At 43.7% G+C, this 26151-nt stretch overlaps 1 protein-coding gene across 1 annotated transcript; it reads left to right on the top strand.

Annotated features, from left to right (window-relative positions):
• Positions 1 to 1186: 1186 nt before the first annotated feature.
• Positions 1187 to 24251, top strand: DYNLL2 (dynein light chain LC8-type 2). The gene is made up of 3 exons (XM_058164201.1): positions 1187 to 1612; positions 13197 to 13335; positions 22447 to 24251. Exons 2-3 carry the CDS (start codon positions 13204 to 13206, stop codon positions 22582 to 22584), a joined length of 270 nt encoding a protein of 89 aa, XP_058020184.1. The 5' UTR covers positions 1187 to 1612; positions 13197 to 13203; the 3' UTR covers positions 22585 to 24251.
• The last annotated feature ends 1900 nt before the right edge of the window (positions 24252 to 26151 follow it).

Raw genomic sequence — 26151 nt, 5'->3', positions numbered from 1 at the left:
AAAGCGATCACTTTTATTTAACTTTAAAAAATGATCCCAGTAAACTACTAATAATTTCCCAATACATTCATAATGATGGGGGAAAGCGCACTTTTCTTCAATGCAGAAAAAGAAAGCTGCACAAACGCCTTTTCAATCCGTTCTCTCACGTTCCCACCTCTTTACAAAGTCGCCTAACTTTATCCCTCATCCAAATCATGGCTTGTTATTTCCCCACCACCACCTACGAATCTCAGTCAACCTGTAGGTTCGAATCCCAGCACTTTTAATTCCCATGCTGGGCTTGCTCCTAAATAAAATATAGGCGTTAAAAGATTTCACACCCTACGTCCGGTCATCATCAAAATTACGCCGCTTTACAGGAGCCTTAGCTTTTGATTTTTATATTCTATTCTATTCTATTTTATTTTTTTTGCAATCTCCGTCTCCTGATGGGGGCTCTTGTAACTGCCGATCGAAACCCCACCAATGCAACAGGTCCTCCCCCTTTTTTATTTTTTTTTATTTTAACCCTCTCCGGCGATGCAACCGGGGCTGCTGCTGCGGCTAGTGGCCGTGGTGGAAAGCAAGCTCTACCTGTTGCAATCCTGCCTGTGTCTCCCTCTGTTTGTGTGGGGGGGGGAATGCACATGCAGCGGTTCATTTAAAGGATCAGAGAGGAGATCACTCCCCGCACTCCAAAGATGATTTAAAAGGTGATCCCGTTTGATTTTGCAAAAAAAAATAATTTTTTTTTTTGCAAAATGTGATTTTGCCGAAAAAAAATGGTTTTTTTTGCAAAATTTGATTTTGCAAAAAATATTTTTTGCAAAATTGACCCGGCCGCCCAGTTTCCTTGGCTGGCAAAAAAAAAGAAAAAGAAAAAGAAAAGCGCACCCGGCTTTTGCGCACACAGCGCGCAAGGCAACCCACCCGGCTTGCACGCTCCAAACCCCACCCCTCCCTTTTCCACTCCCCCCCCCACCTCCCTCTCTCTCTCTCTCTACTCTCTCTCTCTTCTCCTCCCCAATCGCTTCTGCAATTTCCTCGTGGCATTATGGGAGGAAACAAGATGTAGGCCGAGAAGAGCGAGAGGAGAACGCTGCGCCGCCGTGGGACGAGGCTTTGCGGCAACCAATGGGAGCGCGGCGTGGCTGAGCCACTGCAAGGGGTGGGACGGCTATTTCAGCGCTGGTGGGGCGGGGGGGGGTGGAGGAGGGAGAGGGCAGCTCGCCAGAGGAGGCTTGCTGGGGAAAAGGAGCGGAGGGCGTTGCTGCTCCTGCCGCTACTCTGCTGTGCTGCGAGGCCGCCGCCTCCCCCCACTTTACTTTCTCCCACCGCCAGCGCGCTGTTGCAAGCGGAGAGAGACGCCACGCTCCAAGAAGTCCAGACGCCTCCTTGGCTCGGCTGGCCGGCCGCTCGCTCGCTCGCTTGCTCGCTGCTTCGCTCCCCGTTTTGGCACCCCGGGCCAGGAGAGAAGCCGGTGGGAGGTGGTGGAGAGAGGCGCTGGGGCGGCCGCGGGGCGCCTTGCAAACCTTGCTGCCGTTGCAGGGACGGACGGGCGGACGGACGCCGGCCAGGGGCTGCCGTCGTCGTTGACGCGGGTTTCCGAAGGCGAACCACTGTTTTAAAGGTAAGCGGGGCGGGCGGGCAGCGCGCGCGTGTGTGTGGGTGCGCAACACGGGGGACTCCCCCTGGGCGTCTTTGCATGCATGCATGCATGGCGTTTTCTTTTTGCAACCAGGGTTGAGAGGAAGAGGAGGAGGAGGAGGAAGGAATTTAGCCCTGGGTTGGGTGGGTGAGTTTCCAAAGCGATGCTCTGAGCCTAGAGATGCAGCCGGGCTATAGGAGATGCCGGCAGGGTTTTGTGTGTGTGTGTGTGTGTGTGTGTGTGTGTGTGTGTGTGTGTTTTTAACTGCGCTCCCTCTGCTTTTTGCGCGCGTTTTGTTTTGGTCCACGCCCCTCGCTTGCTTTGCCCCCCACTCCCCAAAAGCCCCCCCTCCCGATAACTTGGTTGCTGGGAAATGGAGCTTCCCTCCCCCCCCCCAGTAAAGGAGGCATCTCTCTCTCTCTTTCCCGGGGGGGGGGCAGCCGACGCCCGCCTCCCTCCGAGGGTTGGGGTCTTTCAAAGCTGCCCCTCTCCATCCGCTTGGGCTTCTTTGGGGAGTGGGGGTGGTTGCGCTTTGGGAGGGGTGTTCTCTGCAGGGTTGGGGTAAGTTAGAAGGCTCTGCTTTGGGGGGGGGGGGGGGGGGGAGGAAGCCCGCAAGTCCTGCTACACAAGACCCCCCCCCCCACCCGCCTCGCAACTCTCCTGGCTTTGATGCTTTGGACTGCACACCTGTCGTTTTTAATATGCCTCTAGTCTTAATCTGTCAATTGGACCCACCTTGGCCGAAGTCTGACTTTCTTAGATGGATGTTATGGGGAAGACTTGGTCCCTTCCTGACTTTTCTGACCCCCCCCCAACACCCGCCTTTTCCACTGCATGGGGTGCCTCTGGATGGATAGATGGATGGATGGGTACCACTGATCTGAAGTCTGTCCATTCTGATCTGCATTCTCCTGGGCTTCCTCCAACCTTCCCGGGTGTCCTGTTAGAGAAATCTTAGCCTCCCCCCCCCTCTCCTTTTTCCATCTTTTTTTGGGGTGGGTGGTAGACAGTTTTAACTCAATCAGCTTTGGGACTTTTTTGGGGGGGCTGTGGAGAAATCTAGTGGGGGGGCATTCCCCTTGCAAGGAGGAAGGTTGGATTCGACTGTCTTGCCTTTGTAATATCAAAGGGCAGATTAAAAAGAGAGAGAGAAAAAAATCCATAGAGGTGGTCTCAGAAAATTGCCTTGTCATGTGGGGAAAAGGTAGAGTAACATGACCTGAAACGATGGTGTGTGGGGCTGAGGGATGGTGGCAGTTCTCGGTTTGCCGGCTTTTAACCTTGCTTCTCCTTTGCAATCCAATGCCTTTATCCCCGTGGACACTTGAGTGAGGAAGCCAAGCAAGCGACTGGATTCTTCTAGAGTCAGTAGCTTTGAAATGGGAGGGGGTGGCTTTTCTTTTTTCTCTCCCTTTTTTTTTTTTTGGTCCAAGGTTTTATCATCAGCCAGAACCGTCTTCTCCTAGCCTGCAGGTGGAGTTTCTCTTGGACTGGATCCAAAAAAAGAAGGGGGGGGAGGGCATTGGAACATTCAAATATGCCCCCCTCCCCCCCAAAAAGCTGCAAGTGAGGAAACTTCCTTTGTGCAGCCCCATAAGTGTCTGGGTTGTGTAAAAGGGTGAGAAAAGTTGTCCCGTCTCTTCCCCCTCCCCCCCACTGCAACCTGCACCAGGATACATGGATAATAGTATAATGTACTTCTCCAAGTAACTTGGGGGGGGGGTCTTTTCCTTATAGGATACATCATCTTTTAAATAGCGCTTGTGGTTATACTTAGGACTATAATGGAGAAAGGTTTCTCTTCTAGGGTGTGAAGGGGATCCTGATTAATAGCTCATACCTGTTATTGGGGAGGGGGGGTTCAAAAGAACAGACAATCTTATTTTCACCCTCTTTTTGGTGGTGGGAGTTCGAAATGACCCTGGTTGTCTCCTTCCTCTTTCTTTCTTTCTTCTTTTTTTGTTGTTGCACAAATGGCAGTGACTGCACATATTATTGTGCTGTGTCAGCTTTCTCCAATCTTGGGGCGCTTCAGGTATTGGATGCTTCAGCAGCTGCCATCCCTTCCAGCGGTGGCTGCTTGGGTGTGGATCCTGGGAACTGAAATTCACATGCTGCAATAAGCACGTCCACATGGAAGATTTACCTGCTAATAATCCTCATTGTGATATGGGCATCTCGTCCGATTTTGGTGGTGTAATCTTGGCAGGAAGCGGATGAAAATGCCCCCACCCCCCAAAAAATATTAAAATTTCTCTCCTGATCCAGTTTTTGATCACAGAGGAGCTGAGATGGGTCACTTGATCTTGCTTTAAAGTCATAGTGGCTATAACGCTGGTGGACAGATTTATGTGGGTATCTCAGAAGAGGGAACTGCTTGTCCAACCTGGTTTTCAGCTGGAATAAGCCAACACTCAAGGGTCCTTGAGTGGCTCAGACTGCTAAGACAGTCTGTTATTAACAGCAGCTGCTTGCAATTACTGCAGGTTCAAGCCCCACCAGGCCCAAGGTTGACTCAGCCTTCCATCCTTTATAAGGTAGGTAAAATGAGGACCCAGATTTTTGGGGGCAATAAATTGACTTTGTATATAATGTACAAATGGATGAAGACTATTGCTTGACATAGTGTAAGCCGCCCTGAGTCTTCGGAGAAGGGCGGGATATAAATGCAAATTAAAAACAAACAAACATAATGCTGATTTCCCCCCCAAAGAGTAACAGCTGAAGTTTAGAGGTAGAATGTATGCTGGAATGTACCAGGTGATGGATAATTATTCCCCATTTATAACCTGTCTGGCACGGAAGGACACCTGCTACCTTCAGATTTGCTTGCTGAACCAGCCAATGAGAGCCTGAGGATTTACAGTAAATCCTCAACTTACTACCACCATTGGGACCAAAATTTCTGTTGCTGTGTGAGGTGATTGTTAAGTGAGTCATGATGGATTATATATATTTTTTTGACTTGTCACGGTTTTTAAAGGAACCTTTAGTTTAAAGGAACCTTCATCATGCATCCATCATTGACTTGGCTTGTTGGAAGCCGGCTAGGCAGTAAAGAAGGTTCAAATGGTGATCACATGACCCTGGGATACTTTAACCCATTGTTATAACTACATGCAGGTTGCAAAGCACCTGTCCAGGGTGATGAGATGGTCGTAAGTGTAAGGACTTGGCTATAAATTAATGTCAGTGCTGTTGGGACTTCAGCTGCTGAACAAATGGTTGTAAGTGAAGGACTGCCTCTTCTATTGAAATACTGTAGTATATTGGGAAATTCCCATTACATGGTTAAGGGGTGCTCATTTATGGAGTGTTTTTACACTCCATAAATGAGTGTAAACCTTTCCTGTGGGAAGGCCCTCTGTTGAGCCTACTGGGTAAAATAGCTGAAAAATGAGGCCAAACAACATCTACTGAAAAAAATAGCTTTAAAAAAAAAAACTCATGAAAATGCCAGTCAGAGGAAGGCTTGCAGTAAATGTAGCATCTCCTGATGCTTGCATACTTTTGGCTTATTTTATGATGTGCAAATGCAAAAAATTCAACCTTGATATCAAATCGCAATCAACATTTTGGAGAATTAGAACCTTGCCGTGGCTATTAATGTGATGGGCCCCCTCTCCCTCCTCTTGAATAGCTCTATTTCATGGCTTCGGATCCTTTTTGGGGGTCCCTGCCAAAATGTGAAATTTGCCTTGAATTTGCTGTGTCTTCCACAAAGGGCCTCTCATTCTAGCTTCCATTGCCCAACAAAAAGAACTGGGTATTTAGCCTTGGGTGGGTGGTAAAAATAATCCATTCCTGGATAGTTCCAGAGTGCCAAGTGACTTTCTAATGGGATTAAAAGGCTAGTGAGACTTGCTTTCAAGGGACGACAACGCGCTCTGCGTTAAACAGAACGGGGAAGTGCTAATGTGCGCTCCCGATAGAAACACTGCCACTCTTTACTTGACAATTCATTTTGCATATTTGTAGTTTGGGAAAATTGCAGTCCAGAACATGGATCCTCTTAGCCAGTTAGATTCTGTTCTTTAACAGAAAACATATATTTTTAGGGCTGAGTAACTTTGCACTAAGCCATAATTGGCAATCCAGTGGGAATTTTTTTTCCAGGAAAAAAAATAGTCTTTTCCTTTATTTACTACAAGGGAGTGGCAGATACTTTTAGCTGCTTTGCAAATTAGCATGGTGTGTGTTTTTTTTTTTTAAAATAAGCCAGTTCCATTAAACCTATTGAAAACCTTACTCAGTTGTACTATATTGATCATTAAGGGGGAGAGAAAACATGCTTTATTAATGAACAGCTGCCAAAATTCAGCAGTTGATCTTCAGGGACTGCAAAAAGGACATTTGTTTTGTCCACTGCTGACACAAATTGGTATCATCCGTAATGGTTGTGTTAAGATATGGCAGAACTGAATCACATACCTAGAGGACAAATAACAGACAATTATCTCTTCATATTAAAGGTAATCTCATAGAAAATTGAATGGGTAACAAGGGCAGAATGCTTTTTGGAGACCCCCTAGTCCCATTTCCATCCTTTAAAGGCCACTCAAACTGTGCCACTGAAATTTTTGATGGCTGAATTTTTGATGTGGACTTACCTCCCACTCACTCCCTTCTTGATTTTTGAGTGGGACTAAAATCACACTGCTGAAAACAGACTTAAATTGTTTTTATCTTGCCTTTTAGTACTTTTATAAACTACTCAAGGTAGCAAACCTATCTAATAGTCCTATTTTTCCCACAACAACCTCTTGAGGTGGTTAAGGCTGAGAATAACTAGCCCAAAGTCACCCAGCCGGCTTTCATGCCTAAGGTGGGACTAGAATTCACTGTCTCCTGGTGATTGGCCCAAAGATACCTAGCTGGTTTTCATGCCTAAAATGGAACTAGAACTCACATTCTCCTGTGATTGGCCCAAAGTCACCAGGTCATCTTTCATGCCTAAAGTGAAACTCAAACTCAAAGCTGGTTTCTAACCTGGTGACTTAACGCTTAACCCCAAGATCAAACTGGCTGCATATTTTAACTGTGGCACTTTGATAGTATGGCTGCAAGAAGAAAGAAAGAAAAAAAGTTTAGCTGTTGTATCTTAATACTATAAAATGGCCTTGAGAGAGACATGTGCCCTAGCATCTTCTCTAGAAATGCTATTCTCCAGCTGTGATGGGACGATAAGTGCCCACACATCTGGAAAAGACCAGTAATCTACATGAGAGGGTGTCGGAATTTGTGGTATTTTTTAATACTTTAGAGTATTTTTCTTTGGTTAGAAAACCAGGGTGTTACTTCTGTGGCTTTTGCTTTACTTACCCATTGACTATGTGATTTACATCAGGGCTCTCCAACCTTGGCAACTTGAAGACTTGAGGACTTTCAACTCCCAGAATTCCTCAGCCAGCAAAGCAAAGCTGGCTGAGGAATTCTGGGAGTTGAAGTCCACAAGTCTTCAAGTTGCCAAGGTTGGAGACCCCTGGCCTAGAGGACACAGCGTGTGCCATAACTGGCAGAGAATATTGATAGTTGTGTGGACCGGTAATTTATTTACAAATCTTTTGCTTAACTCCTGCTTCCTTCTTTGACGGGAATTTCTTCATCTGTCCTTGTGTTGAGAATACCGTAAGTAGGAAACATTCCTCATGAAGCTACCATCTCGTTCACGGTCTTGAGGCTTGGCAACTTTTAAGACTTGGTGGGTTTCAACTCCCAGAATCCTTCATTCAAGCCATGCTGGCTGAGGAATTCTGGGAGTCGAAGTCCACAAGTCTTCATCTTGCCAAGTTTGAAGACCCCGAATCTAGTTTCTGTGGATCTGCTTTTAAAAGCTGTAATATCAATGTGTTGGATAGGGGAGAAAATACCAGTTCCATGGATCAAATCCTTCCCCATGTCTGCTGCTTAGGCAGCTGAGTAGAAAGCCACTATTTTAGTCAGTGTAGATACATAACTATTGATGTCTCTTAACAGCTAGTCGGGAACAAATTTTGTGCACTACCAAGTCATTTCAATAGGCAAATAGCTAGGCAACTTAAGCCTTTGGAACTCTAGCTTTTTAGTAAATGCTGGTGAAATTTCCACACACAACATGCCTCACTATCCTTGTAAACAGCTGAACATCAAGTTAGTTTTACGCAATGTATTAGCACTTTGCTTTATCCATTGAAAGGTAAGAGGTAGGAAGATCTCTGCCCCAAGCAGCTTTTTATTCGTAGTTTGTGCTGCAGAGGGAAATAGAAATAACAGTAAATGGGAAGAATATTTGTCTCTCGTTGGAACATTTTTTAAGCTCGGATTTGATGAAGGATATAAATTCATGGCCTGGAGGTTTGAAGCAAAGTGCTGGCATTACATAGAAGCTTGTTGACTTAAGCCATATATATATATGCGTGTGTGTGTGTGACCAACATGATTCAGCGCCAAAGGCGCACGAAACGTTGTTCCCTTCCCACCAAAGGTGGTCTCTATTTTTCTACTTGCTTTTTTTACGTGCTTTGGAACTGCTAGGTTGGCAGAAGCTGGGACAAGTAACGGGAGCTCACCCTGTTATGCGGCGCTAGGGATTCGAACCGCTGAACTGCCGAACTTTTGATTGACAAGCTCAGCGGCTTACCCACTAAGCCACCGCGTCCCACAATCATATGTATCCTGCCTGTAATTCTGGATTCAGGACTTCCTACATAGTACTCTCCCTCCTGTTTTCCCATATCCACTAGGGAATGAGCATAGCCATTGTGCTGTTTCAACAATATCTTAATAAAGAATATCTCAAATCTGGTCTAATGATTAAGGCACCAGGGTAGAAAGCAGGACATTGTGAGTTCTCTCACACTCACATTCAGCCCAACTAAAGAGTTGTGGTGGTGGGGAAAACAGGAGGAAAACATGTTGGATGTGTTCCCCACTTTGAGTTATTCATAAAAGTAATAACGGCAGGAAAATAAACGAACAACCCACTAAATGGAATTGCATGAGGGGTGATCTGTTAAAAGGAGGTGAGCATAAAAGGAAAACGTTGGAGTAGAAAGGGTTTCTGGATTTTGAACTAGATAAGAATTTAGGTGAAAGGGTTGATAGAGAAACATCATCTTAAAAAGCATTTGCAAACTAGAAAGAGGCGAAAAAATTGATTCTTAAAACAATACATCACCTTTGGAGAAAATTGGGTTCAGCTGTGCAGAACGAAGTTTTGCGGTTCAGTTCATAAGCTGCATTTATCGCAAGATGATAAATGACTAGAGATCACAGTGGCTGGATTTGGATAGTGTTCTGAAACCATGGTAAATCATGGTTAGCAATCTTTTCAGCCTCAGGAGTAGTCCTTGCTGTCCCTTATTTTATTTATTTTATTTATTTATTTGCATTTATATCCCGCCCTTCTCCGAAGACTCAGGGCGGCTTACACTATGTCAAGCAATAGTCTTCATCCATTTGTCTATTATACAAATGCAGACTGCATTAGTCTGTTGAGCCACCAGAGGCCCACCCCTTGGGGGTGATTCACTAGCATTCTAATGTTTTGGTCCAATAATATATTTGCTACTTTATGGTCAATGTTATTTTACAGAACATAGGGTAAAGTGAGAATTTCTAGTCTTACCTGTCTGGATTTTGAGGGTTTAAGATTGAGATGTATTATGTGCTTAGATGTAATGCTGGTCTTACAACCATTGAAGTTACAACATTGAAAACAGTTACAGCCGATTCTCGGGTGGTCATGTGATCAAAATTCAGGTCACTGTCTATTTATGATGGTTGCAGCATTCCAGGTTGCCATGTACAACCCTTCCCAGCTGACTTCGGACAAGCAAAGTCCATGGAGGAAGCCGGATTTGCTTAAATTATTTGCATGATTCGCTAAACAACCAATAAGGGAGAATATTTGTAGCTCAGGGTTCAAATGAGAGGTCCCTGAAGCGGTCTGAGCTTGGTTGTTTTCTTGCAGACTTTTCATTACCCAAACTGATGATGTTACCTAGTTGGGTAATGAAACGTCTGCAAGAAAACAACCAAGCTTAGAGAGTACCAAGGAGCCCTCACTTAACAGCTACAGTGATTCTTTTAACAGCTGCCTTGTTTAGCAACGGAAATTCCAACCCTAATTAAGTAGAGGACTGGCTATAATTACTAATATGTGACTAGATTCGAGGATTGGGGGGGGGGGCTTAACTAGTGCTTGTAGGTCAACTTGAACACAGAATAATAGAATGAGAAGGGTCCTTGGAAGACATCTAGTCCAACCCCCTGATCAAGCAGGAGACCCAATACTAGTTTGGACAATTGATAGTCTTAGTCTTTGCATATAACAATCTGACTTGCTTCAGATATTAATAGCTCTGGCTCACATTTTTTTACTACGGGTTCTGTGGGCGTGGCTTGGTGGGCGTGGTGTGGCTTAGTGGGTGTGGCAAGGGAAGGATACTGCAAAATCCCCATTCCCTCCCTATTCCTGGGGGAAGGGTATTGCAAAATCTCCATTCCCACCCCACTCTGGGGCCAGCCAGAGGTGGTATTTGCCGGTTCTCTGAACTACTCAAATTTTCCGCTACCAGTTCTTCAGAACTTGCTGGATTTCACCCCTGCTCTGGCTGGAAGATAGAATTGATAAAAGGGCGGCATAGCCTGTGTATATGTGTGTGTGTCTCCCAGGCAGTGCAGCAAACTTTTATTTCTATTGCAACATTTCCTGGCCTTCCTTCTAACATGAGAGCCACCATAGTTACTTGCAAGGGAAGTTAAAGCCAACACGTGCCACCATGTAAATGGGCACAGCTTGCATCAGATGTGCCTCGTGTTAACATTTGCATAGAGATGTTACGATGCATGTCTTATTTGATACTGCTTATTTCGGATACTTACATAAATAAGCATTGCATGGATTTCAGGCTGAGTATCTGCTTGGTTTTCTTGACGAACTTTTTGTGCGCTTTGAATCTCTGTCTTCCTACAAATCATCTGATAGGTCCCAAAAGGCTAGCCGTGGGGGTCAAATTGGAGATTTCTCTCCGCAGCGAAATTTTAGTTTGTTTCAACCATTGTTCCTGGAATAAGGCATAGTGCTGAGTTGGCACATTGGATTAAGCCTACTCTAGGTTTACAGCCACAATGACTCAGTTTATGTACATGCTAAGCCAAAACCCTATTACTGGTTAATGCAGTGAGAAGCCCCCCTCACTGAGAATTACCAATAAATTAGTCTGAATCAATATTCCTATGAATTAATTGTGGTTTGTTCATCCATAACGAACTGGTTCACACATCATGGCATAATGTAATGAGGTTTTAATATGGTAGATATGAACAATATCACCATTCAGGTGAGTTCCCAGAATTCCTAGATAGACATAAAGGTGAGAATTTCAACAGGAGGACTCGCCGCAGTTATAGGTAGTCTTCAGTTTACAACCGGAATAGGGAGTAGGAATTTCTTTACTGAGCATGGGCATTAAGTAACAGTAACAGCGCTGGAAGGGGCCTTCAGGGTCATCTAGCCCAACCCCCTGCTCACGCAGGAGGCCTGTACTAGGGATTCGAACTGCCAAACTGCCTACCTTTCTGATCAATAAAGTCAGTGTCTTAGCCACTTAGGCTAGTCAGGCACAGTGAATAATCATGTGACCACACCCTATTTTATAAACTTTTGCAGGGGTCTCCAACCTTGGCAACTTTAAAACTGGAGGACTTCAACTCCCAGAATTCCCCAGCCAGCAAAGCTTGGTTGGAGTCCTCCAGGCTTAAAGTTGCCAAGGTCGGAGACCCCTGAGAGTCTCAGCCATCCAGGTCATGGTTGTCCCAAAGTTGCTTTTTTCGAGGGGCACCTCGACTTTCTTGGTTTTTCTTTGAAGACGTTTCGCTTCTCATCCAAGAAGCTTTTTTTTTTTTTTTTAATTTGAATTTATATCTCGCCCTTCTCCGAAGACTCAGGGCGGCTTACATTGTGTTAAGCAATAGTCTTCATCCATTCTTCAGCTCTGACTGGATGGTGGGGAATGGAAGGTTTATATTCCTTGCAGACAGCTGGTCATTTGGTTGAACAAACCCATTAGGACAAGATTCAGCAATCCATCTGCATTTAAAAGACAAAGGCCAGTCTTTTGAGGACAGCAAAGTCCACATTTTGGACAGAGAAGACCACTGGTTTTAAAGAGGGGTCAAAGAGGCCATCTGTGTCAGCCCTCTCTCAGCAGAGGGGGAGAAACGGGTGAAATCCAGCAGGTTCTGACCGGTTCTGGAGAACCGGTAGCAGAAATTTTGAGCAGTTTGGAGAACCAGCAGCGGAAATTTTGAGTAGTTTGGAGAACCAGCAGCAGAAATTTTGAGTAGTTTGGAGAACCAGCAAATACCACCTATGGCTGACCCCAGAGTAGGATGGGAATGGAGATTTTGCAATATCCTTCCCCCAGAAGTGGGGAGGGAATAAGGATTTTGCAGTATCCTTCCCCTGGAGTGGGGGGGGAATGGAGATTTTGCAGTATCCTTCCCCTGCCACGTCCACAGAACCGGTAGTAAACATTTGGATTTCACTCCTGGGGAGAGCGATGACATCATCTATCTCCAGTCTACAACACTGTCCTTTCAGCAGTTCCAAGAAGGCTCCTCACCTATTTGTACCACTCAGGTGACCCTGAAGACCCAGATAAACCTCCAGGGGGTCTTAATGACTCACTAAAAGAATGCGAATGACCAGCTGTCTGGTCCACCTTTGGGACTTCTTTGCTGTACTCATTGCCATAGTCATTGAGACAGGTGATTATGACTTGTGGCCTTCCTTGCTCATTTCCCCATTGACATTGACTGAAGCAGGCTGGGAAGACCACACATTGCAATCACGTGACAGCAAGATGCTGCAACCACTCTACCAGTTTTGGTACAGTGCAAGGACCACTTGCTAGTCACATTATTCAGCACCACCATGACTTCACCGAGTTGCTAAGCACCTGGATGTTGAGTTGAGGACTACCTCCAGGGTGCATTCTAGGTGGATTCTTAAATTTGTGAAGGCGCCTGTGCGCTGGTGAGAAATACCTCCTGTGTTTAGTGTTGTTTTTTTTGTTTTTTGTTTTTTGCATTTATATCCCGCCCTTCTCCGAAGACTCAGGGCGGCTTACACTATGTCAAGCAATAGTCTTCATCCATTTGTATATTATATACAACGTCAACTTATTGCCCCCAACAATCTGGGTCCTCATTTTACATACCTTATAAAGGATGGAAGGCTGAGTCAACCTTGGGCCTGGTGGGACTTGAACCTGCAGTAATTGCAAACAGCTGCTGTTAATAACAGACTGTCTTAGCAGTCTGAGCCACGCAGAGCTGTTGAATTCCCCAGTAACGTCGAAGAATAATGGATATTCTTTCAGAGACATGGAATTTCCTGCTTCCTCTGTAGAATGTAATGTAATGACCGGTGTAATTTCCTGCCTCCTCTTACCTGTAGTTATCCATCGTCACCTTCAACAGATAATAAAAGCAAGGCTGCAGGTTTTGGGTGCTTTCTTGAAATGGCACCTGGGATAGATATCATTCTGACTTGGCCTTCCTCTCCTGTGTCTTCCCACAGGTCCATCATGTCTGACAGAAAGGCTGTGATCAAAAATGCTGACATGTCTGAGGACATGCAGCAGGATGCGGTCGATTGTGCTACGCAGGCCATGGAGAAGTACAACATAGAGAAGGATATTGCAGCATACATCAAGAAGGTATGTTCCTGTTTGCAGGTTTCTGTGGGCTGGGGGTGGGATTGTATAGCCCTACATGTAGTCCTTGACTTGTGACCCTAATAGAGCCTGCCTATTAATGGTTGTAAGTTGTGACAGTTGTAAAGTGAATCATCCACACGACTGACCCAATTTTACAATGTGCTTTTTGGCAGTTGCATTAATAGCTTTGGCTATTAACCATATATTAACCATCATATATTAACATCATTTGTGTTGTAAATGTTGTACCTTGATGAACGTATCTGTGCACTGAGAGCATATGCACCAAGACTAATTCCTTGTGTGTCCAATCACACTTGGCCAATAAAAAATTCTATTCTATTCTATTCTATTCTATTCAACAAGTTCATTGTTCGCAATGGGACAGTTTTGCTGAAAACTCAACCATCCAGGCCAAAGGTACCCTGTTTCCCCCAAAATAAGACATCCCCTGATAATAAGCTCAATCGGGCTTTTGAGAACACGGCAATAAGGCCAAGCGCTTATTTCAGGGTTCAAAAAATATATAAGACAGGGTCTTATTTTCAGGGAAACACAGTATCTTAAAGGTTTAAACAATGCAGTTAAAAAGTGAACAGCGGTAGATGCAAGCATTTCGTATCGACTAGTCCAGCGATGGCTAACCTTTTTGCCTTCGCGTGCCAAAAGTGGGGAGAGGGCGGGGGCGTCGCCCACACCGATAATTCAATGTGCCCCACCCCCCTACGCATGCACGACCATCTGCAGTCCCCCCCTTTTATTTATTTATTTATTTATTTATTTATTTATTATTTAAATTTGTATACCGCCCTTCTCCCGAAGGACTCAGGGCGGTTCACAGCCAAGTAAAAATACAATACTATAAATACAAATTAAAATACAGTTAAAAAACTTATTAAAATTGGCCAGAATTAAAATTTAGAACTAAAACCCATTAAAACCCATTAAAACCCTAACCCAGTCCAGCGCAGATGAATAAGTAGGTTTTAAGCTCGCGGCGAAAGGTTCGGAGGTCCGGAAGTTGACGAAGTCCTGGGGGGAGTTCGTTCCAGAGGGCGGGAGCCCCCACAGAGAAGGCCCTTCCCCTGGGTGTCGCCAGACGACACTGTCGCGCCGATGGCACCCTGAGGAGCCCCTCTCTGTGAGAGCGCACGGGTCGGTGAGAGGTATTCGGTAGCAGCAGGGGGTCCCGTAAGTATCCCGGCCCTATGCCATGGAGCGCTTGATAGGCCCATTTTTTTGCCCTCTAGAGGCTTTCTTGGAGCCTGGGGAGGGTGAAAAAGGCCTTCTGCCCCGATCCCCCAGCCCTCCAGAGACTGGAAATGTCCCGTTTGCCAACTTCTGGTGGCATGGGAAGTCACGAAAATCAGAAAGCTGGCTCCGGAGCTGAGCTAGGGCAACACTCACGTGCCCACTGATATGGCGCCACGTGCCACCTGTGGCACGCGTACCGTAGGTTCGCCATCATGGGACTAGTCAGTATCAAACTTACAATGACATGGTTAAAAGCAACATAGAAAGCATTAGTTAAACATGTGATGTATGCGGAAAACCAGCCCATGACAAACCCTTATACCCATGGAAGGCGTAGATGACATGAGTATAAGGTTTGTCATGGGCTGGTTTTCCGCATACGTCACATGTTTTACCTAATGCTCTTGCTAGACGCTATGTTCAATGTTGCTTTTAACCATATTGTTTTGTAAGTTTGGTACTGACTAGTCAATAGCAAATGCTTGCATCTACTGCAATTGTTTAAATTGTTAAAGGGGACTAACTGTTTTGTATCTTAAAAGGTTGCATTCATGGCAACTGGACCAAAATTTATTAATCTGAGACCTTTTGTTGCTCATCCAAACAACTTCATCAGCCAAAATAAAAATAAAAAAATTAGGCAGAGAGTTGTTGGAATGTACCAACTCTTGCTATAATTTCAGGGGTTTCTCCCCAAAATGTATTGCAATAGGTCAATATGAAGTAAATGCCAGTTTTCTGCAGAAAATAATTCTGGTCATGTGACAATGGGATGGTGCAAATGGCCTTAAATGCTGGATAGTTGCCAAGTATCAGAAATGTGGGCACATCAGTGCAAGGGGAGCGACATTGGAACATCAAATCAGGGTTTTGTAATCAACTTTGGGGAAAGTGTATTGTAATTTCAAAGAGTCCCCAAGTGACCAGTTGTAAGTCAAGGGCTACTTATCCTGGCTTATCTGACCCAATGCCCACTGGATATTTCCGGAAAAACCTCAAGCGAATTTTAAAAGCAGTTACAGCTTTTCTGTAGCTGCTGTATTTGGTTTAGAAGATTCTGTCTGATGATTATAGAAGGGAAGTTTGCCCATCACAGACTGATTTCCTTAAGCAAGGAATCATAGTCAACCAGCATTTTTGCTGGCTGGGGAATTCTGGGAGTTGAAATCCAAGTATCTCAATAGTTGCCAAGTTTGAAAAACAGTCGTAAACCACAATGAGTATCTTAATGCAAAATAATTAAACCAACACTGAAGAAAACTTAACTGCAATTTGGCGGTAATGACACTACCGAAACAAGGCAGTATAATTGGCCTGTCTAAATTCTGTGTGCAGGATTTCAAAGAAAGATTTCTCCTGGTCTGTCACTTAGGGACAGAACATAAATGTTACGTCTTGAGTAACTCTCTCTGAATTGGAAGGCTTAATATTGTGTTCTGCTTTCAATTAGTAGTATTATTTTTAAATTCAAAGCTATTAGGCAAAATAAACATTAAGTGGGGATTTGTTTAAAGTGATACTTTCTACTGGAACCAGATCCAAGCTGATTTGCAAGAGTTGTTAACAATAAAAAACTTTTCGGAAGAGTTGAGCGCGCTAATGCAGGGGTCTCCAACCTTGGCAACTTTAACACTTGTGGACTTCAACTCCCAGAATCCCTCAGCCAGCTTTGCTGGGAGTTGAAGTCCACAAGTCTTAAAGTTGCCAAGGTTGGAGACCCCTGCGCTAATGGATTGGGGAAACAGAGTTAGGGTTAGGTGCAGTTAACTGAGCTTGCCTATCTCTGAAGGTTCAGAATCTCAGGATGATTTAAGTTGATTTAATTTACTAAAATTATTATAAATTAATAATTTATAACAGTCTATAAACTAATACATTTTATAAATTAAAATGATAAATTAAGTAGATTAAGAAGATTTGGGTTTCAGGATGTGAGGGAAAAATAACTGGCAATGCGAAGCTGCCAAAAAAGCCAATACGGTTCTAGGCTGCATGAACAGGGATAGAATCAAAATCAGTGAAGTGTTAATACCACTTTATAATACTTTATAATATAATATAAGGCCACACTTGGAATATTGCATTCAGTTTTGGTTGCCACAATGTAAAAAAAGATGTGGAGACTCTAGAAAGAGTGCAGAGAAGAGCAGCAAAGATGATTAAGGGACTGAAGGCTAAAACATACCCAGTTCCTGCAACTGTTCTTTGTATGTCTAGAAGGGTATCTCAGGGGCTGCCACAAAGAAGAGGGAGTCAAACTATTCTCCAAAGCACCTGAAGGCAGGACAAGAAGCAGTGAGTAGAAACTAATCAAGGAGAGAAGCAACTTAGTTCTAAGGAGGAATTTCCTGACAGTGAGAACAATCAATAAGTGGAACAAGAAGTTATGAATGCTCCAACACTGGAAGTTTTTAAGAAGATGTTGGGTAACCATTTGTCTGAAATGGTGTAGGGTTTCCTGCCTAAACTGGGGGCTGGACTAGAAGACCTCCAAGGTCCCTTCTGACTCTGTTATTCTATTCTGTTCTAAATGTGGAAAAGCCAGGTATTAGTAAATACAGGTGATCCTTGACTTAAGACCATTCATTTAGTCACCATTTGAAGTTACAGTGGCAATGAAAAAAGTAACATATAACCAATCCTTGCATTTAACAACCATCACATCATTCCTCACAGTCCCATGATCAAAATTAGGGTGCTTGGCAACCAGCATATATTTATGATAGTTGCACACAGAACTGAGTCACTGTGCTTAACATTTATTTTCCCCAAAAATAAAACATCCCCTGATAATAAGCCCAATCGGGCTTTTGAGTGCATGACAATTTTTTTTAAATTTGCATTTATATCCCGCCCTTCTCCGAAGACTCAGGGCGGCTTACATTGTGTTAAGCAATAGTCTCATCCATTTGTATATTATATACAAAGTCAACTTTTATTGCCCCCAACAATCTGGGTCCTCATTTTACCTACCTTATAAAGGATGGAAGGCTGAGTCAATAAGGCCAAGCGCTTATTTCAGGGCTCAAAAAAGTATAAGATGGGCTCTTATTTTCGGGACATTAAACCAAAAATCATCACAGTGGGATCCCAGCTGCTCTCTGAGCTTGGTTGCTTTCTTGCAGATCTTTCATTACCAAACTAGGTTGTCATCAGCACTGATGATGTTACCCAGTGTGGTACTGAAAGGTCTGCAAGAAAACAACCAAACTCCCGAGTGCACCAAGGGCCACCCCCACAGTTCAACCTTGAGCGACATATAAGCTCTTATAAATCACAGCTTTTGTGTTCAGGCAACATGTCAAATTGAAACCAGTCACACACTTATAAACCCATGGTGCCTATGTATTTTTTTTTTCAGTGAGCACAATGCCTTATTAAAAGGAAGAGGCCCCACTCTTATTTATGTGGGTTTATCTATTTTATAACACTTTTATATGTAACAATTTTCCCATGCATTGGAAAATTGTGCCTAAATAAAAGATGTTTATGACTCCTGATTCAAAATGTAAAGTGTCAGATGTTTTGCTCTGTCATTGCCAAAATGTCAGCTGTTTGCTACAAAGAGAATTTAGGTCTTTGTATGAATTTGAGGCCTTCTCTGTGAATGTTTAAATCCTTAAAGCTGCCAGTCTCTCTGCCTTTATACAGCAGAAACAGTATGCTGGAAGGGTTCTCTCAGTAGAGTCCGTATAAATAATAATTGCTTACCTGTATTATAGCATAGATCTGTTTATACATCAGACTAATTTTCGCCCTTTGAAAAGTGAAACTGTACCTTTAAATTTCAATACATCAAGGAGATGTATCTAGCTTCACCTCTCCTTATTAGAGGGATAGAGAATGTACCTTACTTAGATCACATTTTTGCAGCCCCCGGATTGCTAAACAAATTGGCACTGTACTTTTTTGCACAGGAGGGGTTGTTTTCTTTTGGTTTTTTTTTTTTCCCCCAAATAAATTTTAGGATTCGGTTGTTATTGGGTCAGGGAAGATTCTTGTCAGTGTCCTGTTGAATTAGCATTGCTACCCCGCTCTGTGAGGGGTGAAATGCTCCCGGTTCGGACTGGATCGCCCGATGCGATAGCGATGGCGGCAGGTGGTTCAGAGAACCGGTAGCAAAAATCCCTGCCCCCCCCCCAAAAAAGCCCAACTGAGCCCTGCGATCATCAGAAGTTTGTTTGTTTGTTTTTACTTTTAAAAGCATTTTTTCTTTGGCCAGAAACCGGAAGACCAGGTGGCCGGTGTGCATGGAAACTAGAACATCATCTCCCCGGTGCACAAATGCGCACTGGGTAGCTGCTCTTCCGGTTTCCAGCACGCGCACGCCCATTTCAGCACTCAGTATCAAAAAGGTTTGCCAACAACTGGTATAGAGTCTCCTGTTTGAGCAGGGGTTTGGACTCCAAGGTACCTTCCAACTCTCTTACACTGTTTCTGTTATTCTGATTTTCAGCAAGGTTTTTGCCAGTTTTCAGTATTTTTTGGTTTCCGGCAAAATGCACCTATTAGATAAAATGGAATGGAAGGAAATTAAGCAGTAGCCTGATCAAATCACAGTGCAACAAGGAATTTGGTTTGGGAGGGTGGGGTATTCATTTATATTATTTCAAGGAGAAGCGGAAGTAGAAGTACTATTTAAAATTGTGGGCAGTAGTAAAAGAATCACTTTTGACCTTCTTCAACACAGTTACAGGGTGGCTCAGTTGGCTAAGACACTGAGCTTGTTGATTGAAAGGTCGACAGTTCAGCGGTTCGAATCCCTAGCGCCGCATAACGGGGTGAGCTCCCATTACTTGTCCCAGCTTCTGCCAATCTAGCAGTTTGAAAGCACGTAAAAAATGCAAGTAGAAAAAATAGGGACCACCTTTAGTGGGAAGGGAACAGCGTTCCAGGCATCTTTGGCGTTGAGTCATGCCGGCCACATGACCACAGAGACGTCTTCGGACAGCGCTGGTTCTTCGGCTTTGAAATGGAGATGTGCACCGCCCTCTAGAGTCGGGAACGACAAGCACATATATCTGAGGGGAATCTTTACCTTTACCTTAACACAGTTACAAATAAACATTAACCTTTTTGCTCCAAAATTCAACAGTACACAGTACTTCTGTAGTTCTAAACTTGTTAATCATCACATCCCAACATTAAAAATTTCATTTCAGTTTCGAGCAAAAAGTCCCAAAGTAACCTCCATGTAAAAACAAAGATAGACAGCATCTTTTCTTTAATTAAAATAGTTTCACCATCTAGGATGGTTCCATTAACTTCACCAACCGTTCTTCCATTGTGGAAATCTGTAGATTGGAAAACACTGATGCGTTAAATGGGTGTAAATTTCCTGAGAAAATGTGGTAGATGCCAGTTCAGAAAGGAGGAGGGATATCTTATTACCTAGAACTGAAAAGAGCGGTTAACTTAACTTGCAATGGAGCTTGCAACCTTCTGCGGTCGTTAAGTGAACTAATTGTTTCATATAGGCTAGATTTGCTTAAAACTGGAAGTAAAAGCTTGTTTTTAGCACACACACACAAATAAATTGCAAAATGTTGATATTATCACGGGACACTGCAAAGAGTGGGGCAGTTGCTGAGTGCCCAAAATGCAGTCATATGACCATGGGGGGGCGCATTGGAACTTAGAAACCAGGTCATTTATACCCCTTGAGAGGCCCATTGTAATTTCAAATGGTCACAAGTCAAGGACTGTCTAAAAAATACATGTTCACGGCTAATAGGTGTGCTTCGCTTCATGTATGATGCAGTTTACAGGCCATGGAGTGTGAGATTTTATTTTGAAAAATCATTGAAATGATCAGAGGCAGACAGCTGGATATTAAATCTTTGAGGTTCCCAATTTCTCTTTGCTTACCCCATACAAGTAGTCTTTGACTTACCACCACTATTGAGCCCAAAATTTATATGAGGCATCTGTTAAATGAGTTTTGTGATCTTTTCTTGCCACTTAGCTGCAGTGTTAAGTAAATCATTACAGTTGTTAAGTTAATAACATGGTTAGAATTAGAATTAGAATTTTATTCGCCAAGTGTGATTGGACACACAAGGAATTTGTCTTGGTGCATATGCTCTCAGTGTACATAAAAGAAAAGATACGTTCATCAAGGTTAAGTGAATCTGGCTTTCCCATTGACTTGCTTGTCAGAAGGGCGCAAAAGCGACCATGTTATCCTGGGATACTGCAACCGTCATAAATGTGAACCAGTTGCCAAGCTTGCGAATTTTGATCATATGGCCATGGTATGCTGTAACGGTGGTAAGCGTCATAAGTCACTTTTTTCAGTGCCCTAGTGACTTCAAACAGTCACTAAATGAACCTGTTGTAAGATGGACTACCTGTATTCCCAGGGCAACGAATTGTGGTAGTTGTAGCCAAGAATATTTGAAGCATTGTCCAAAGTCAAGAGAAGATGTAGTCTGTATGTAGATGTTCTCGTGAGAGAAACGCTCAAGTCCATTTTGTCAAAGGAAAAATAGACTTGGCACAATCCCGCCATACATTTTTAATACTGTCCTTGGGTCACACTAAAAAGTGTCATTTGGTTGACTTTAGAGGTGGTTCCCCAAGGCCTTTAAAACCGAGATGGGCTGGGAGAATGCGATCAAAACTCCCGGGAGTATATGCCAAAAGTATGGTGTGTAGGTCATTCTAGTTGCCTAGTTAAAGCACGTAGGCTTTAAATTTGAATTTAAATTTAAATTTGAATTTGAGCAGCAATAATATAGTAGAACGGGGTGTCCAATTTTGGCACCTTTAAGAGTTGGAGACTTCAACTCCCTCCTCGGCCAGACATGCTGGCAGGGGAATTCTGGGAGTTAAAGTCCCCAAGTCTTAAAAGTTGCCAAGGTTGGAGACCCCTGATATAGAGCATTGTTTCTCAAACTGGTCTGAGAGATTTAGGGAGCATGCTGGCTGGGGAATCCTGGGGATTGAAGTCCACACAGTTTAAAGCTGACAAAATTGTAAAACACTCCTGTGGTGGAAGATGCCAGAGGCTGATGATCACTTTAGCAAAAGGATCAATTCAGCCTACAGAAGGTCCACAGCATTACATGTCCACCCCCCCTTGTATTTTTACCAAGAAAACCACAGGGATAGAAAATTGAAAGCAATTGGCAATGTTTGGAGACCATCTACTGTACTGTAACTGAGTTTTTGGCAAGAGTCTGATAGCTCAATGAATGGGGTAGTTTCCCTCCCGCAGCTGCCATTTTGACTTTTTTGACCCCCCTCCCCCAGTTCCTCAGGGCTGGTCCAGCAATTCAAGATGGTGGCCTCCACCATGCAGTCAAAAGCCATGGCCCTTTTCTACAATACACGGCAGGCCTCCACAACTCCAGTGTCAGTTTTGGAAGGCAATTTTCTTATTTGCTTCTTAACCGCCACATATTTTAGCTGGGGAATTTGGGAAGGGGTTGTTGTTGGAGCGGTAGAAAGTTAGTCATAGCAACATTCCGTATTCAAGGACATCCTGCGTCTGATGGAGACTGCCTGAAGATTGTATCCAATTGAGTGTGAAGAGTTGATTGGACAATGGGATGAACTTGTGGGTGTGGGGCAGGGCTGTGAACTGTCAACTGGGTGTGGAAAACCTGGAAGCTCTCAGTTTCGAGTTTTCCCAGCCGTGCCAACATGACATCTCTAATAAATTGGAACTTTGACGAACTTCAAGCCTCAGAGCTTTATTTCGTTGGGGGTGTTCCTTGGAACCCTGACATCCAGATGCTCTTGTCACCTTCTTTCTCCCTTTACAAGCCCGAGACTTGAGTGCATGCTTGAAAAAGCTCTGTGAACAAATCACTGATTTTCACCTTTCCTTTCCTGCTTTTGCTTCTTCCCCAGGAATTTGACAAGAAATACAACCCCACCTGGCACTGCATCGTGGGCAGGAACTTCGGTAGCTACGTAACGCATGAGACGAAGCACTTCATTTACTTCTACTTGGGCCAAGTGGCGATTCTCCTCTTCAAATCCGGCTAGGGGTTCAGGCCAGCGCCTGTGGGGGTCACGGCTGGTGAGGAACATGGACTGTAGCACTAAAGACAGGCTCCAGCTCTTTAACCATGGCTGCGCCACTGCATGGACTCGATACTATATTTAATGTGTATATGTTGCCGTAAAAAATACCTACAATTCTCATTTCTTTCTCTGTTTTGGGGGGATTGCCTAGGAGAAGAAAGGCAGCGTATTATCCCCTCTTCCTCCTCTTCTTTTATCTTCTTTTTTTTTTTCCCCTTTTATGTTCCTGCTTCTTATTTTTTCTGTTCTTTTGCACTAGGAGAACTGTAAAATGCTTCAACAATGGCCTTTAAAGTGAGAAAAAAGAAATGAAATGAAATAATAAAATAAGAAACTTCAATTCCACGAACACAAAAATCTTCGGGTTTAACTTTCTTGCAGAAGGCTGGAGGTCTAACCCTAGCAGAGGAAAAAATTAAAAAAAAAAAACTCTGTTAGGTGTAGAATCTTGTCTAAAATTTAACTAAATTATTTTTAAATTCCTGTCAAAGCTTCCTTTTCCCGAAATGGCACTATTGTCCCGTGAAGTCGCCTTAGCTCTAAACAAAGTGATCGGAGGCAGCCCTGGGTGTGCGCGTGGTATCTGTGTGTTGTCTTGGCCCAATTTTCTTTGCTTCTCTTTGACTTGCCCGTGCTGCCTCCAACACAGATTGAGCAAACAAAGCTGATACGGATCTGCAAAATGTGTGGTATCCTCTTTGAGGAGATGCCCCCCCCCCCAATCGGCTGGCCTGGTCTGTATCGGCTTTTCCAAAGCATTTTTCAAAGGAAAGATGTCTACTCTGTGTGTCCAAGATTCTGTCGTGATGCCCAATGGATGTGATCAGGATTTTCTATGCCCCTGTTTTTTGAGTCCGTACGGTATTGCCTTATTGTAGCTCACGTCCTCTCGTTGTGCAGGGAAGATCCTGTCCGAATTCAGTGGCTTAAATGTTGCTGTGCTTTAAATGTCTCCAGTAAAGATGGATAGACCAGCTTCATCTATTAGAGGCTGAACCCCCAGTCCTCTCTTCTGTTGGCTTTCTATTCTGGTCCCCTTTTGACCCAACAAAAGGAGGAGCAGCTCTGTACCCTAACCAGCTCCTGAACGTGCAAGAAAAGGTCGTCTCTGGGCTTTCTTAGCTTCCTTAGTCTATGGTTGTACAGGAATACTTCTAAGTTCTGTTGCAACAATAAAAATAAAATAAAATGGGATTGGTTTTTTTTTTTTTTTCCTTTTTGCAATGGTGACGTACGAAATGCAGTGATACCTTTAATATCTCTGGTTGCTTTTCGCAGTTCAAAGAGCCTAGAAATTCTACTTTGGTTTGGGGTGGGGATGGAGATGGAGATGGAAAAACGAAAGGGAAGCGAAGAAGCAAGACTTTTATTGAAGGAGCACTTTAATTCATGGAGATTCTCGGTCATCCAGGCCCTGGTTGTCCCAAAGTTGCTTTTTCCAAAGGCAACTGGACTTTTTTGATTCTTTTTCTTTTTTCTTTTAGTCGCTTTGAAAACTTTTCCCTTTTCATCCAAGAACTTGAAGAAGCTTCTTGGATGAGAAGCGAAACATCTTCAAGGGAGAAAAAAAAACCAAAGTCCAATTAATTGCCTTTTGGAGAGAGAAAAAAAGGCTCAAAATGTGAGAATACAGCTCCCTTGTCTTTCCATTCGATACCCAAAGTCCCGGGTTAGAGAAATAGGGCCGTCGCCCCTCATTTATCGGGAAGGAGGCTGCGTCTGAAAGAACAAGACGGGATCCAAATCAAACGAAAAACCTGCGCTGTGTGCCGAATCCAACACAAACCAAAAAACCACAGGCTCGCTGTAGAAACTTGTTTCATGAAACAAAACAAAATGTTAAAAATTTGGAACGGCTGTTATGTTCAATGTTTGCCGATACTTCCCTCCCCCCCCCCCCATCCAAGAGGCAGGGAGGCAGTGGCCAAGTTAAGTGCCTCGGGTTCAAAGGGCACCGTCCTACAGCAAGCACCGCCCCTTCATTGGAAATAAAAATGGGAAGACTTTGTCTTGTTTCTTTAATTCTGTGCATGAGTCTAACTGTGAATAAGCTCAACTTCGTGGAGGGCGAGAGACGTAATCCTTTCCATCCTAACCGCAGTTGCTCAGACTAACCCTTTTTATTTTTCAAAAACATTAAAATTGAATTGACACATTTAAGAACGTTGTTGAGTGTTTTTTGGGGGGGTATGCGGGGGAATTGGGGTGGAATATGTACACCAATGTACACAAATATGTACACAATCATCACCGATCTCTTTCCACTTATGACTATGACTAACTTTTTGTTGCTATCATTAAGGGTTAAATTGCAACCTATGACCATCATTTGTGTTGTAAATGTTGTACCTTTGATGAAGGTATTTTTTTTCTTTTCTTTTTATGTACATTGAGAGCATATGCACCAAAACAAATTCCTTGTGTGACCAATCAAATTCTATTCAATTTGGCGCATTGTTGGGGAGGCGCAAAGTTAAAGGTAATCCTTGGCTTACAACAGTTCATTTTGGGACTTCAAAATTAAAATGGCACTGATAAAGTGCCATGCTCGTTTTTCACACTTGTGACTTGCAGCATCCCCGTGGTCACCTGATCAAAATCCAGACACTGCAACTGACTCATATTTATGACAGACACACAATGTCCTGGGGTGATGTGACCACCTTTAGTGACCTGACAAAGTTAGTGGGGAAGCCAGATTCGTTTAACGACCATGTTACTTAACTGCAGTGATCCATTTAAGTATGGCATATATTTTTTTATTTGCATTTATATCCCGCCCTTCTCTGAAGACTCAGGGCAGCTTACACTATGTCAAGCAATAGTCTTCATCCATTTGTATATTATATACAAAGTCAACTTATTGCCCCCAACAATCTGGGTCCTCATTTTACCTACCTTATAAAGGATGGAAGGCTGAGTCAACCTTGGGCCTGGTGGGGCTTGAACCTGCAGTAATTGCAAGCAGCTGCTGTTAATAACAGACTGTCTTACCAGTCTGAGCCACGGAGGCCCTTTTATGAGATCGTAAAATGAGGCAAAATTCATGTGATAACTCACTTGGCGATAGAAAGTTTGGGCTCAATTGTCATAAGATGAGGATTATCTGTACACCTTTAGGTCATCTTTATGACATATTTAAATGCCACCCATCTGGCTGTTATGGCAACTCTGGGTGGCTCACAACATAATACAAAAATGATTAAAGATTAAATACTAAAGAGTAGGGGGTGGGGATCTTCTCTCTAACCCAGGGATCTCCAACCTTGGCAACTTTTAAGACGTGGACTTCAACTCCCAGAATTCCTCAGCCAGCAAAGCTGGCTGAGAAATTCTGGGAGTTGCAGTCCACAAGTCTTAAAAGTTGCCAAGGTTGGAGACCCCTGCTCTAAATCCATCAGCCACTTCCAGCATAGAGCCTCCCTATCTGGGGCCCTAGGCCAGCCAACAAAGATTCCCAGGAGACCCAAGAATATGGGAATCCAGCCCCACTTCAATGGAAGAATATTCCAAAGGCTGGAGGCCACC

The sequence above is a fragment of the Ahaetulla prasina genome, chromosome 1, assembly GCF_028640845.1.
Source record: "Ahaetulla prasina isolate Xishuangbanna chromosome 1, ASM2864084v1, whole genome shotgun sequence".
Lineage (NCBI taxonomy): Eukaryota > Metazoa > Chordata > Lepidosauria > Squamata > Colubridae > Ahaetulla > Ahaetulla prasina.
The sequence above is the reverse complement of the archived record's forward strand: the minus strand, read 5'-3'. Positions and strand labels throughout refer to the sequence as shown.

Coding starts and splice junctions, on each gene's coding strand:
- DYNLL2 (XM_058164201.1), top strand. CDS start 13,204: ATGTCTGACAGAAAGGCTGTGATCAAAAATGCTGACATGTCTGAGGAC. Junction 13,336..22,446: donor TTGCAGCATACATCAAGAAG/GTATGTTCCTGT, acceptor CTTCTTCCCCAG/GAATTTGACAAGAAATACAA.